The sequence below is a fragment of the Rhincodon typus genome, chromosome 17 (genome assembly GCF_021869965.1).
Source record: "Rhincodon typus isolate 14 chromosome 17, sRhiTyp1.1, whole genome shotgun sequence".
Classification (NCBI taxonomy): domain Eukaryota; kingdom Metazoa; phylum Chordata; class Chondrichthyes; order Orectolobiformes; family Rhincodontidae; genus Rhincodon; species Rhincodon typus.
Window position 1 is genome coordinate 21129437 of NC_063348.1, and position 15714 is coordinate 21145150.

Below are 15714 nucleotides of genomic sequence, written 5' to 3' on the forward strand. Positions count from 1 at the left end.
TATCTCAGATTCTCCAGCATCTGCAGTTCCTACTATCTCAGGTGCAAGTACATGCCTGTTTTGGGAACAACCTGAAAAAACTGATTGTTTGCTTTGTTTGCTGTGCTTATTGTTGCCATCCTATTGACATGATACGCTCGAGAAAAAGTCCAATTTTGCAACCAGGTGTTGAATGGCAAGACGAGAATCTCACGAGTGAGCAGCAAGAGGCCTATTTGCATCCCTTAACATGACATTATCACATAATCTCACCTCATTAATATACAATTTCGCACTTGTTGCATTGAATCTAGATGTCGGAATTGTTGTTATGAAAGTCAAAGCGGGTGGCTGTGTGTTCACCGCTCGGTCCTTTGGGCCTCCATCTTGGACAACTGTCGCCAAAATCTCAGGGCATTCTCTACACAGCAGCTGCCTGCATCCTCCATCTGACACATACCAGCATTCGCACGCCCTTAGGGCACATCTCTGATCTACCTACAATATAATTCTGCAGTTCAATTCTGCACTTGTGTGTACATCACACTGATCCTTGCATGATGCCAGGGCAGTTTTCATGTAGGGACACCAACCCAGATTGACCAGGCTGCCTCTTAGAACGCCTCACTTGCTCTCCTAGTGTTCACTCACCTTTTGCTTAACTGGATACCCCCAGCATCTCTGCCTTGTCTTCTTGTGAAGCTGAGCTTGTGACTCACTGCACCCAAGTGCAACCTGCACCTTTTTCCATACTCATGTGAATTGTAAGTGTGTAATGGAAATGGAAAATGTGGCAACCACACTGGGGGTGGGTGCAGTAAGTATTTTTTTCTGGACTTTGCTTGTGATCAATGTAAGGCTCTTTAAGGAGCAATTGCATTAATCACACACTTTCACAGTACAAGATGAAGACATCGGAAATCATAACACCCTGAGTGTGAACTATACGCAGCATCCAACCGTGCATGATACAAATCCTGCTCACAAAGAACCTAACCACGTCATTAGTTATTACAACTTAATCATAGTCATGTAGTGCATCTCAGACAGATTTTGCTACATTATCCCAGCATCCTGTGCTCTAGACAACTCAAGCAGACACACAAAGGGGAGGTTATGGACTCTGAAAGGCTGGGAGAGCAGCAGCAGTCTTCTGAAGAGGGAGATGAGGATGTTGAGCAGGAGGAACATGATCTTCACCAAGATAAAGCACTGCAGCATCGGGTACAACAAGCCAGACAGAACTTAATAAGTCTGACTCTGATGCAATGATCACTCGTTGACTATTAATTCATTGCTGCTTGAAAGGCAAGCAGATTTTGTCTCTTCCCAAATGCAAAAGCAGCTTTTATTAGGCTCCATGGACATTGGGGAAAGAGTAGCACTCCCTTAGATAGGGTTCTAAGATTGGACAAGGCTAAAGACATTGCCTTTTTCTTTTAGGCCTGCATCCATAATCTAAATGCACTCTGCTCTCTATGACTAAAAGGTGATCATTGCACTCAATTCTCGTAGAACAATCTCACTTCTGACATCTATGGGCATTCTCTATATCATTAACCAGATTGCAGTACATTCACGCACTAACTAAATGACTAAAAAAATACAATACATCTGCACAAATTGGTACCTCCTGTTTCACAGCAAGGCTACAAAGGTAAAAAGCCATCCAGTTTTACAAGGTTGTTTCCATTCCCAACGTCAAGGTGTAATCAATGGTATCCACATTACTTTGTGAGCTTCCACACAGTTATCCCTCAACTGTTGATAAGAAGGCCTTCTACTCATTCAATAAGCAGGCTGCATGGGACAATGGATTCTACATTTTAACACCAGATTTGTCAGATCTTCTCATGATCCACAGTATGTGCCTCTTTCTTATTTTTCCAAGGATGAAATTGGGATCAATAGAAAGTTTCTGAGTGACCAAAGTTTACTTTGTACTCCTGCAGATAATGATTACACTGTGAATGGCTCAAGTAACAGCAAAAGATGACTGCAAGATGATACGAGACTAATAATTAAGAGTAGCACTAAGGTGTTAAAGGCACACATAAAAGATCTTGAGTCTCTTTTTATTTCCTTCCATTGATATCTTCATCATCTCTTTCTTCTCATTAGCATTTTTCACAGAGAGATAATTTTCTCTCTATTTTTCTTCATCATCAGATGGTGCAAGTGCCATTATTGGCAAGTTTTCTGCCATGCCTACCCAGCAGTCTATGTGCCCCAATGTCAGCTCCCTCGAGAAGGCCAAGATCTGAGTGAAATTATAACATTTTATTCTGTGTCGGTATGCCATGCCCTTGCCTCGTTTGGCTGTATTTGCCAGATGTGTACGCCAGATCCACTTGTGGTTGACATTCTTGAGCAGTATTGGAAAAAGATTAAATGATACATGCAGCCAAAAGGGATGAGAGTCAAGTGAATGACTCCAATAAAGTTGGAGAAGACTCAAGTGAGAGAGACAAGACTGATCCATACTTCATCAACACAGTGTGGAGCTGGAGGAACACAACAAGTCAGGCAGCATCAGAGGAGCAGGAGAGTCGACGTTTCGAGTCGGGACTCTTTTTCAGAACTGAACAGTTCTGTTGTCTCTGACTTCAGCATCTGCAGTTGTTGGTATCTTTGAGTGACTGGTCCATACTTACTGCTTGTCCCCTTTTCTACTGTTGTATTGTTCAGCCAGAACTGTCTTTTTTTAAAGGTTGCACTTCAATTTTGTGAACGTCACTGTTCCCACGTCATGTGTCACATTACTCATATAAAAAAAATTCTTTTTTCTGGAAAAAAAATCAGTTTGTATTTGAATGATCAGTTGAGTGTTAAGTAGCTTAAAATCCTGAGTTTTATTGTCTTCAACACTAATTCCTGGAGTTTGGATGGCAAGCATGACACTAAAAACAAGCCAAGACAGATTTTAATAATGAAGATCTCTACAAACAATTCACAACTTGCTGGAGTGAGATACACAGCTTGGTTGGTCCTTTATAGGTCTTCATGGTTTACTGTCATAAAAGGACCACAAATCTCGTATCAATTAATATTCCACAGACTTCAATCCCTCCTTTTCCCACCTCTTGCTGAAGGGCAAAACAGTATATAATGTATATGAGAGGATGAGACCAAGGAAGGAGTAAACACCTTGTGAAGCCTTGTTTTTTTTCAAAGTTGGAATGATAGAAGTAGCCTGAATGAGTGGGGTCAAGCTCCCACAGAACCGGGACTTTTAGTTTTAGCTTTCTGCTGTTGCTAGAGTCTTGAAGCTGGATGTGGAAGCTCTTATTTCTCTCTCTGTTACAGCTAAAAGTTGGGGTTCTTTTCCTATTGTTAGAATAGCATGTGAGACAATCTATTTTACCGAATTTGCCTTTGCCTATGGTACGTTTATGGGGTGTTACTATATTGGAGCTGTGAATTAGTAATAGTTAATATATATTATTTTGTTAAGCATTTCGATAGATTTACAACTAAACCAATTCTTTATTATTTTTATTTTGTGTGTATTTTAAGGGTAGTGTAAAAATAAAATGAGTTTTGCTTAATTTTGAGTAGTCTGGCCAATCATATTGCAACTTGAATGCAACACCTTACACTTGCCTTTAAAATAAGAACAAGTTAGGGTCTAGACTACTTTCTTAACACATTTTGAGAGGGGTTGGTCTAGTTCTTAACAAAAGGCCAGGCTAATGATTTTGTTATTAACAAATTTGACACTCCTGATCTTCAGTTCAATATCAAATCGTAGATTAAAAACAAAGAATCCAACTACTGAAATCTCAAACAGGACACAGTTCCAGAGGACCATATTTTCAACAATCTCATACTTTGTTTTATTGAAATAAAGTATCATCATCTAAAGTAATCCACAACCACAGTCAATACTGAGTGGTCAAGAATAACAGAACCAGACCATATTGAGGAAAACAATGCTAATTAAGAGGTGATCCAGCCACATTTAAGCAGGCTGATAAGTTGCAAACATTAATAAATTAGCTGTGATAAATCTTCAAATATGAAATGAATAAAGTGAAAAATAAATACATTCCTTGAAAAAAATTGAGAACCCTTCAGAGAATGGAGCTCCTTGGATAAATAAAGAAATTACGACTCAAAAGAACTAAAATTAAAAAAGGAACAGACAGGATAAAGTTAAGCTAAAAATAGTAAATATAATTATGAGAATACAGAAAATCTGGTAGTAAAGTGAAAAGAGAGATTAGGAAGGTGAAAAGGGAATATGAAATAGGTTAGCAGATAGTATAAATGAGAACAGTAAAAGAGGTTTTTAAACTTGAAGGTGAGACATGTAGCTCATTATCCATCATTTTGACCTGAAAGCAGTAGAAAACTGGGGACCTCCTTTAACTTATTTAGCTAAAACCTGTGAATAAGCTGCTTTATTAAGCTGGGTTAAATAGATATGCAAATCATTACCATAAATCAATTGGAGGCACACTGCAACTCTCAGGCAGCTTAGCTAGCTGTCCATGAATTAAAAAGGCCATAGAAGTTTTTACCTGGTCCTTTTGTGGGTCCAGAACATGAGAGTTCTCCTCTGGGGCCCACGAGTACTTTGGGATAAAATGAGACTGTCAGCGGAGGAAATGGTAGTTATACAGGCTGGGAGCTTTAGGAGGAGCTGCAAAGCAAAGCAAGGGGAGAGGAGAGGCATCAGAGCAGTGAACATCTGCAAAGTGGATAGATTGGTTTCAAAATGATGGGGGCCAGGGAAATGGGAGTGTTGGGGGATGGGTTGGAGGGTAAAGAGAGAAAGAGAAACTGCAAAGGGGAAATGAGTGGCTGTAAAAGGGAGTGGAACTGCAAAAGGTTCATGGACTAGAAATGAGGGAGAAGGGCTGCAAAAAAGAGTAAGGAGATGCAAATGGGGCAGGGGGCTGCAAATAGTGGGCAGAAAGAAAGTGGGAAGAGAGACTGCAATGTGAAAAAACTGTTGAAAAACTTTGTAACTAAGGAATAATCAGCTCTCTTAGAACAGGAAAATTGAGATAATCGATTCCTTACAAATGACCATACTGTCTAGTCAAAATGGCAGAAATTTCGGAACTTCTTAAGGGGGGGAATATGGATGCTGTTGAAGTGAAATAAAATGTTGAAATGAAGACTGAGTCAATTGAGTAATTTACTATTGAACGCCGTTGTTTCATCAACATTCACATTTATATGTTATCACATCTTACACATTATGAATTAAAGGTGTAGAGTTTGTGTTAGAAACAAAGATGCAACGGATTAGTTCTGATGTCAACAGTATACAAAAAGCATGCTTATGGTGAGGGTTTCTTATGTTTGGAAGTGTCAGTTTTCTTTTTAAAAAACATTTTGTTAACTTTTGCTCATCTTGCACCAGTTTAAACATGGTTGCGTTCAGGAAATTAATGATTTCCTTATGTGGCTTTAAAGTTGTGGCTTTAATTTCATGAAACAATGTTGATAATTGATATTAATGAATTCCTCTAATCCTGTTTCTGTGAGAGTGCAAATCCCAACACAAATTCAGAAGGCATTGTTATCATATACAATTATATCACTTAATGCACGAGTCATTGGAACGAACAAAAGGAGTCCAACAACAAAATGTCACCCCCAAAAATCAAAAAGTACCCCTTGAAAAATTTAAAGTGTGGCCCTAAAATAATATGTTTCAAGCCTGATGATTATCAACGAATAACAAAACTATAACCTCCAGGAAACCAATAATTAATTAGTCAGCAGGCATAGGAGTGGCAAACGGAATTCAATCAGGAAAAATATGATGTAATGCATTTAGGGAAGGTTAACAAGATGAAGAAATAATGAAGTTGTGGGATACTTAACTATGTAGAAGAACAGAGAGGCTACGGAGTGTGTGCCTACAGATCTCTGAAGGTGGCTAGACAGGTGAACAAAGTGGTCTTGTCTTTATTGTTGAGGCATACTACATAAGAGTGGGGAATTATGCTGGATCCATATAAAATGCAAGTCAAGTCACAGCCGCAGGCAGTTCTAGTGTCTACATTATAGCGAGAATGAGAGTGCACTAGAGAGGGTACAGAGGTAATTTACAAGGACATTGTCTAAGCTGGAGAATTATAGTTACAAGGAAAGATTTTTGGAACAGAGAAGTCTGAAGGGAGAGCTAATTATGCATGTAAAATATGAGATATCTAGTTAGAATAGATAGGTAGGCCCTATTCCTGTGGTTGAGTATCCATAACAAAGTGACTTAGATTTAGAGTGAGATGTGGGAGGTTCAGAGGGGAATTGTCTTCAGGCAGATGATTGTGGGATTCTGGAACCCACTATCCAAAAGAATGGTAAAGACAGAAACCCTCAAAACTTTTAAATACATACTTGGATGTATGCTTGAAGTGCTGTAACTTAAACACCAAAGACCAAGAGTTGGAAAGAGAGACTGGGCTGAAGGGCTACTTGTCTGTGGATATGCAGACCAAGTACTCTCCTCCTGTGCTGTAAATCTCTATGAATCCACGTTAACTTTGAGTCCCCCTTGAACAAACCTGCTTGAGAATCACTTCAAATTCTCACTTATGCACAAGAGCTCACAAATTGCATTTAAATCAGGTCCAACTTGTTTCAGGCAGAAGTCAAATTTCTCAGTCACAATAAGTAAGGAAATAGAGTCAGATATAGCTCCTCAGGAATAAAGGAAGCAGGAGCCATTTTATGATGTATAAAGTTATATCAGATGTATTAATTAAATTTGCTGCAACATTCAACAGCTAAATTTTAACCAATGAAAGTGAAAAGCACTTGATCAATTGATAGATCTAATTGTAGAAATAATGGTGGTTCTGAGGACATAAGTAGCATATTTCAAAACGGTAAGTCATGAATACCCTTATAGAAATGTTAATTGTATTAATATTGCTTTATTGGACGTGCGCAGTGGTATTTATCCCTATGTACAATGGACACAGGCTAAAACTATATTTGTTGGATTAACAACATAAGAAATAGAAGCAGGAGCAAACCATAAAGCCTGTTAAATTTGTTCGACCACTCATAAAGATTACAGATGATGCTCCTTTCAACCACAGTTTCCACTGGGATCCTCGAAGACTAAAAACTACTTATCTCAGCCTTGAATATATTCAGCAATGAATTCCCCTGCAACCTTCTGGCATAGAGAATTGCAAATGTTCACAAAAGCTTGAGTGAATAAATTTCTCCTCAGCTCAATCCTAAGTGATTAAAACCCTTCCTTAAGGCTGTGCCCCAATTCCAGAAACAATCCCTCAGTGTCTATCCTACCCTACAGAGTTACATGTATCACCTCTCATACTTCTAAACTCCAGCTTATCATAGGACAACACTCACATTCCTAGAAGCAATTTAATGAACATTTGATATATCGCCTCCAGTGCTTTCTTGATAGATGCAGACCAAAACTGCATACAATAATAGAAGGTGTAGTCTCGCTAGCATCCTGTACAATTTAGCAGAAGTTCCTTATTCTCATAATCCAATTCCCTTGCAATAAAAACCATATGCTATTTGCCTTAATTGCTAATTGCAACTGCATGTTAAATTTTATGTTCCTGTACAATTCCACCCAAGATTTCTAAACTACAGCATTTGGAAGTTTCATATCTTTTTAAAAATAGTTTGCTTGCCTATTTTTGTTACCATTGCAAATAACCTCATGGCCCAGCATTACATTTCATCTGCCACCTTGTTGCCAATACACTTTATCTGTCTGTACCTCCTTGTATCCCCCTCACAGCTTACAAACAGAATTGTCAAACACTATTTCTCTTTTGTAAAAGCCTATGTTGATTTTGATCATAACTCATGATTTTTAAGCACATTGTTAAGACCTCCTTTATAACAGTTTCCAAAAGTCTGATGTCAAACTAACTTAACTGAAGCTACCTGGATTCTCTCTCCCTCTTTCTTTGGCTAGTGCTGTTACATTTGCTAGCTTCCAAATCACTAAGACCATTTTAGAATCTGGATAATTTAGAAAGTCATAGACAGTGTAACCACTTTATCTGTCATAAGTCTTTTAGAAACTTAGAATGTAGGCCATCAGGTCCTAGGGACTTGCCAGTGTTTAATTCCTTGAATTTTTCCCATATGTTTTCTCTGAGGATACTAATTTCCTTAAGCTCTTCATTCTTATTATCCCCTTAATTACCATTTATGTCTGGTATGTAATTTGTGTCTTCTACTGTGAAGGCAGACGAAATTTCTGTTCAATATCTGTCATTTTTTTGTTCTCTCATGATACCTTCTACCGAATTGGCCTCTAATGGACCAACATTTAGTGTAAACAATTCTTCCTTTTAATATATTTGGAAAAGGGTTTTACAATCTACTACCCTGGTGAATTTCTATTTTTCCTCCTTTTTATCAGCTATTTTGGTGGATCTTTGCTGGTAAAACTTCCAAACTTAGGGCTTACTGCTATTTTTGCCACATAAATGATTCCTAATACTATCCTTAAATTTCTAAACAAGTCGTGAATGGATAATTCTTGCTGTTTTACTTTTCAATAGAATTTTTTTTTTAACTTAATTTTTTGTTTTTAAAAAAACTGAATGGTTTATTTAAATGTTATCTACTGTTTAATTATCCCCGTACTCAATCGGCTGAAGAATCTCTTCTGTACTGCATGGCTCTATGACCTTTGACATTATTTAACCCCATCAAGTGTAGCTAGCTCTCCAATCAGTACTCTGCAATTGTGTTTATTTATATTTAAGATTCTTGTTTGGGACTGCAGTATACTACATTCTGATTTAACATGGGCTTGGAGGACTAATATTTAATTCTGAAAATAAATCCATGTGTGGAAATAACAGCTTCAGTTCTATCCTCCACCAACTAATCCTGAAGAATAGAACATGGCAGGAAAAAATGTTTGCCTAAAAATGAAGATTGGAAGTCAAATGAAAATACTAGAAAACTACAATTATAGTAGCCATTTTGAAAATTGTTGGGGTCTGATTAAACTCTGACCCCTTAAGTTCTTAGGGTTTGGTAATATGACCAGTGGAAGAATGAAGTCATAAAGTCTTACAATCACTAGGGCACTGAAGGAGGACATTTAACCTATTGAGTTCAAGCCAGCTTTCTGCAGAACAGAAGAAATTTCATTCCCTCATAGGCTTGCAAGCTTATTTGCTGCAATTGCCCAATTTCCTTTCAAAATCGTTGATCATTTCTACATCTACACCTCTCCCCATGGAAGCAAGGTCCACATCATTACCACTCCATGTGCAAAAAGGTTCCTCCTCACAATCCCCTATGTTTTTGCCTAAAACCTTAAATCTGTCTCTCCTAGTCCTTGTAGCAACAGCAAATAGAGACAACTTTCCTTTGCCTACATGCTACATGCCTTGGTCCTGTGCTGTATCAAATAATCTCACCTTCACCTCTTTTGCCTCAAGGATAACAACTGCAGTTTCTTAAACCTAAAGTTTCAGCTAAAATAATGCACTCCGCACTCTCACAAGGATTCTCATGTCTTTCCTAAAGTGCGCTGACCAGGCTGAATGGAATACTATTGTTGCAGCCTCCACCAGCAGAATCTGCTGCTACATGCAGTCATGGTGCCTGTGGCTGGTACTTTTCCCTCTTTTTATCTATTTTCAGGAAGTTAAAAGCTGCAATAAACAGATCAACCAAGATCTTATAATGTCGGAGTACATGAAAGGATATTCAAGAGGAACAGGAAGGCATTGTATTAATTCTTTGCTTGATTAAGATCAAAGTATGATAATCGCAGGATATGGACCAGTAATACATTGGACAAAGTACAAAGTGCTACAATTCATGGGACAACACCATGTTGAGCAAAAGGGCATCAAATCGGTACATCCAGAATTTCAGATCATCTGACATACAAATATATGAATCAAAACTGGAGTATGCCATTCAGCCCCTTCAGCTTGCTCCACCTGTCAACACATTCATGCCTGATCAATTGTCACCTCCGATCCAAAGTCCTGCCTACCCCTGAATCTTTCACTCACTTACTTAATTATAATCTACCTACCTCAATGTTAAAAATATTCAAGAACTCTGTATCCACTGTCTTTTCAGGAAGTGAATTCAAAATACCTGTGACCTTCAGAGAAATAAATCTCCCCCCCGGTCTGTGTTTTAAACAAGCGACCACTGATTTTTAGACAGTGACTTGAGTTCTAAGTTCTTCCATGGGAGGAAACATTTTCTCCACATCAACCCTGTCAAGACCTCTCCAGATCTTATATGTCTCAATCAAGTTGCCCCTTACTCTTCTAAAGTCCAGCAGATATAACCTTTCCTCAGAAGACAGACCCTTTCATCCCAGGCATCAGTTTGGTAAACTTTCTCTGAACTGCCTCTAACACATTCACATTTTTTTTAAAAAGGGCAAGGTGACCAATATTGTTCACATTACTCCAGCTGCAGTTTCACCAGTGACCTGCATAATGGAAGCAACACCTCATTTCTTTGGCTTTCAATTCTCATCATGATAAGTGATGACTGTATTAACTTTTTAAGTTGCTTGTTTGACACTTCTCTGACATCAACAATAGAGAATCACCAGAGTTTAGAAGGAGCAAGTGAAGGGAACAGTCTTAAACAATACACTAAAGAGCTATATTTGAGAACCTACTATGTACAGATTTAAATAAGTAAGTATTACATTACATAAGGTGTGGAAGGGCCTTTCTTGGAAATAAGCAGCAAACAACACCAAAGGCAGTGTATGTGCAGACAACCACAGCCTGTGGTAACCTAAAACAGTATTACGATGCACAGGGTAGAGTATTGACTTAAAGAACAGAGTAAAGCGTGTTCCACATAAATAGATTATCCCAGTGGTCCAAAATTATTAACTTTAATGCAATGGATGTCTTGGAATACGTAAATGACAAAGGTAATGTTTTAGTAACATGACAGCTTTAAAGCATGAAGCATTTCTTACTAGGATTCAAACTGATAATATGGGCTGGAATTTCACAGACAATAAGAACAATGATGCAATCTTATCGGAAGCTATCTTCTAAATAGCCATGTCTGTGCTAACTAACCATAAGGTCCCAAAGGTGCAGGCTGAATCAGAATGCTGGCACCCATGAAGCTTCAGCTTTGGCAGCTGCTGAGGTAGGTCAGAGACCCCTAGGATGCCAAGCATGTAGGACCTTTGGTCATGAAAAGAATATACTAGCACACAAGACAGTGGAAACAGGCTTTATCTCAGCATAGTGAGGGCAGAATCAGGAAGAAAAGCACGTAGGATAGTGCACTCTGTGCAGCACATTTATGGCTTTCCTCAATGGCTAATGATACACTGCAAAGAGTGTTTCCACGTATTTAGTTGGCAAGGTTATGGAGTTCTTAATCAAGAACATTGACCGTGGAGTTGAAGGGTTGAGATGTCTGAATTGAAGAGCAGAGAATGATGACAAGAAACAGCTGTCATTCTATGAGGAGATTCATTCTCAATGAAGCAATAACATATGCATGACATAACATATACTTTTAATGCATTATCTACAGGCAGATACAATTGCTAGATTTACCCAAATGTATGAAAAAGGCACCTCACCGATAAGTAAAGCACCTCAATCAGTTAAAAATGTCAAATTAGCTTATTTGCTCTCAAGGTTGTAAATTCAACTCCATTCTAGGACTTTAATGTAACTTAAGGCAACATGTGAATACAATACTGACAGAGTATGCCTTTCCAGGAGATCTGAAATTCATACCTGGTTTCTCAGTTCAAATATATATTAAACAGATTATGCAATTTTTCTTCTATAATCCTAGTCAATCTTCCTCTTTCAACCACCACCAAAACTAAATTTAGTTGGGCATTCCTTTCAAGGCTATATCTGGGATCTTTCTGTGTGCTTAATGAAATTAATAACTGTCAATTACTCTCAGTTTACGATACAGAAAAAGATGTTACAGCACATAAACCCAAGTTTGGCACAAGAGAAGAAACCACTTTCCTTACCTTAGCACCAACACTAACATTCCCCAGCAGTTCTGTTTTTAATGGTTTATGTTCTGGGTACGTATAGGTCAGGGAGTTGATGCTGCTAGGTTCATCAAGATGGCTTCTGTTAAGGTACTCAGCTGGGTCTTCCTTCTTTAACTTTTCTGCTTTAGCCGTGGGAAGGTTCTGTAGTTCAGTTGGCAGCTACGATAAAGAGGTCGAAAATATTAGCTTGAAGTTACGTTACACTCTATTAGTAGCAATTATGTTATATTCTATTGGGCTTGTTTTCATGTTGTTTATGTCTCAGTTAAAAAAAAAGCACACAAATCTTTGTGGTTACCAAACAACTTGTGAATGCCAGAAATGTTTATATTAGTACCTAAGTTTGCAGTTGGGAAATTGCACTCTTCCAATTATTTAGATGAGTGTGTTTTGATTCCCAGACACTGCAGTGTTGCCTTGTTTCTTAATGGCATAAACCATTTTATTTCCTTCTCTCCTGAAACAATACCGTTCTTGTAAAAACCCCAGAAAAGTGTGTTAGCAGGACATTTGACTGCTGTGGTGATCCTCTACTTACCTGGAATTTACACACAAACATTTTGAAGAATTGCTGTAGCAATTTGGCTGTTTTTCCTCCCTCTCAAAACTTGACATAGTAAGATAATGATAACATTGTCACGATACTATTTTGCAGATGGCCCACTTCTTGTTGCTTGTGGTGTACTAGGAAGCATTGTTTGAGGTAATTCACTGCCATCAATCCTCCACTGTCTTTGCTTAGACTTGGCCTTATCTAGTGATTAGTGAGAACATGCCACTGCAAAGTGTCTACAAAACAGAAACTGTTCTAAGATAGCAATAAGTACACATACGTTTGGTCAGACATAAATAGAAGGATCTTAGAGAGCTGTCAGATGCACCTGCTCCTTCCAAAAGCTCAAATAAAACTCCTTTTCTCAGTAGAATGGGTGGACCCAATGTAACATGAATATTAACCCATTCAGAACCATCACCTCGGACAAAAATTGCCACACATTGGCTGAGTTTAGTTGGAGCAGACCCTAAATTTAATCTGTTGATCCCTGTTTAATGGTGTCTGAAGTAACTGCAGAGAAGCCAGTAGGCTGACACCAAGTCATCCTTTATTTACACGTGGAAAGTCATTGACACTGATTCAGCTCCTCAGAGCCAGCTTTCAGAGTATCAGGATGTCTGAAACTCCTATTTTTATCTGTCAGTCAGGGCTCCCTGATTGGACCAGATTAACAGCCCCAATCAGGGAACTCATATTCCGTGAGGTCCACCTGGCTGACCTCATCACAATCATTACACCCTCCCCTTCTGAGTTTGAGGACATAGGCCTGTTCTTTTACTTGTAGCTCTTCCTGGGGTGATCTAGCACCAGGTCAGGTTCCTCTGACTCTGCCTCAGATACAGGTAACTTGTAACACACAGTAGCTCGCCTCTTGAGCCTGGAGCATCTGGGAAAAAAATTTATTTCCTTCTTCTGGCAGCGAAGGTTTCGAGGCAGTGACATCTGCCACATCCATCTCAGATTCCGCGGTCTCTTTGATGCTTAATGGAGAGGGAGAAACCATGGGCTCTGACAGCCTTTCCAACTGTTCCAAGGAGCCGGGCACATTTTGCTCCCACCCCATTTGCAGATTTGCAGCTTTCATATGGTCCACATTGCATGTTCAGGACCAGCACACCTACCTGAACTTTATACATCATTGGACCTGACCTCGTGTCGACCTGACCTGATCTCTTATCCATGCAGGGCCATTTGCTCCTCCAGACCTCCACCTTGGACACCTGGCATCAACATCTTTGGGCACGCTCAATGGGCAGCAGACATGCACATTCCACATCCATGGACCTTGGCATCCAACATGTATCAGCTACATCGTTGTGGTACATCTCTGATCCATATTCAGCATGCTGCTGTACTTCAATGCTACTGTTTTGAGTACACAGGCATCTTTCTTGCAGTGCTCCTACCAGGACACCTATGTGTGCAGGTATAAGAAACCTGCTCATGTTGTGGATCAAGGTATATTTCAGGGCTGCTTATCCACCCTCTTAATGCTCACACACTTTGTGCCCACTTTACTAATAGCACCAGGTTTGTCTTGTCTGTTGGCATGCTGCCCCCCTCAGCTGCTTCAGAAAGGCTCACTGTCCTTCAAACACAAAGCCACACAACCTGCCACGGCTGTCAACAGTCATCAGTTGAGAGGGTGAACATGTTGCTGTCATGCACTGTGCTGCATCAATCTCACACCTAGAGCACACACCAATAGCTGACGCAGCAAGCACACCACATGTGTTTCAACCAAATGATCATGTCCTAAAGATGACAGGACTTGTCATCAGTCAAGTCACTGGGGGCTGCTGCCAGGTGGGTCTTCGCAGCACTGTCTGTCAAAGCACAGTCTGTGATCAGTGCAAGGGCTTAGGGATAGTAAGCCATCCACTTGGGGTGGTCAGGATCAGGGGGTCCGCCTTATTACAGCCTGGGGAGTGGGTCACGGCCAGGCATGCAGGCTCAGCGCCAGCAGTCAGAGTATTTGCAGTTGGAGAGCTAGAGACAGACCAGTCAGGGATGTGGTCAGTAATAAGTGGGGACTGTCCATCCAAATCGGTCAGAGCAGTGAGCCATCGTCTGTCTGGGGATTCAGCTGAATGAAAAATCAAGGGGTTCTTACAAGTGCACACTGCTGTGCTAGGCAAGTTGGGGGACACAGGGCTAGGCATTGGCAACAACAAAATGGACTGTACAAGGGACAACGAATGGTGAAAGGGGGCAATTTGATGTTTAAGCAAGGGAGACAGCAAAGTATGGGAGGACTTGTGTTGCCTCAGTGGAGGAGTTTGCATCATGATGGTGTGCAGGACAAAATTTTAGATTCGGGGCTTGGGGGTTAAGGATGAGAGTTGCAGTTATAAATCTAGGTGGTGATTAGGTGGGGCATCAGTACTGATGGGCTGTCTAGGGAGTTCCAGGTAGAAAGGGGCATGAGGTCTGATGGGAGGGCCTCTTGATTACCAGGTTGAACTTGACCTGCATTGCCTCAACTCCTAAATGTGAGTAACAAATGGAAAATGGCAGTGATCACACCCACAGTGGGCCGAGACAGTGTTTGTTTACTGTCCCAACTGTAGCTTTCATTTCTGATGGACAAAGAGGTTTCTCATGGGGCAATAGTACCAATCATTGTACTTGCAGAGTACAGGTTGAAATGTTTTAGATCATAGAAGATCATAGAATCCCTACAGTGTGGAAACAGGCCTTTCAGCCCAACAGGTCCTCATTGACCCTTGAAGCATCCCACACAGATCCATCCCCCTATAATCCACCTAAACTACACATCCCTGAACACTACAGGCAATTTAGCATGGCCAATCCACCTAGCCTGCACATCTTTGGACTGTGGGAGGAAACCGGAGCACCTGGAGGAAACCCACACAGACACAGGGAGAATGTGTGAACTCCACACAGACAGTCGCCCGAGGGTGGAATCGAACCCAGGTCCCTGGCGCTGTGAGACAGCCATGCTAATCATATCATCGTGCGTGTGAATTGTTTGCAGTGTACAACTGTGTGGGGTACAAATGCTGGTTAAAAGCAATCTTGACCACATCGTTGGTCACTGCAGATTAAAAATAGTTATCCCCGTGAAGTACATAATCTCAGGACCCCCAGCCACAAAACACAAAGCTAATGCAAGACTTCATAGGCTGCAAAGGGGCACAAACTGATTTCC

At 40.1% G+C, this 15714-nt stretch overlaps 1 protein-coding gene and 1 long non-coding RNA gene across 3 annotated transcripts in view; one reads left to right on the forward strand and one right to left on the reverse strand.

Moving 5' to 3' along the window:
- LOC125485282 overlaps positions 1-15714 on the forward strand; it is a 159589-nt gene that overhangs the window by 82180 nt on the left and 61695 nt on the right. The gene's annotated exons all lie outside the window — the stretch shown is intronic.
- The window catches only part of ppp1r32 (protein phosphatase 1, regulatory subunit 32), a 134525-nt gene that overhangs the window by 60038 nt on the left and 58773 nt on the right, over positions 1-15714 (reverse strand). The window contains exon 10 of the mRNA XM_048607390.1: positions 11960-12145. Coding sequence (XP_048463347.1) covers positions 11960-12145 — 186 coding nt within the window. The remainder of the gene's footprint in view (positions 1-11959; positions 12146-15714) is intronic.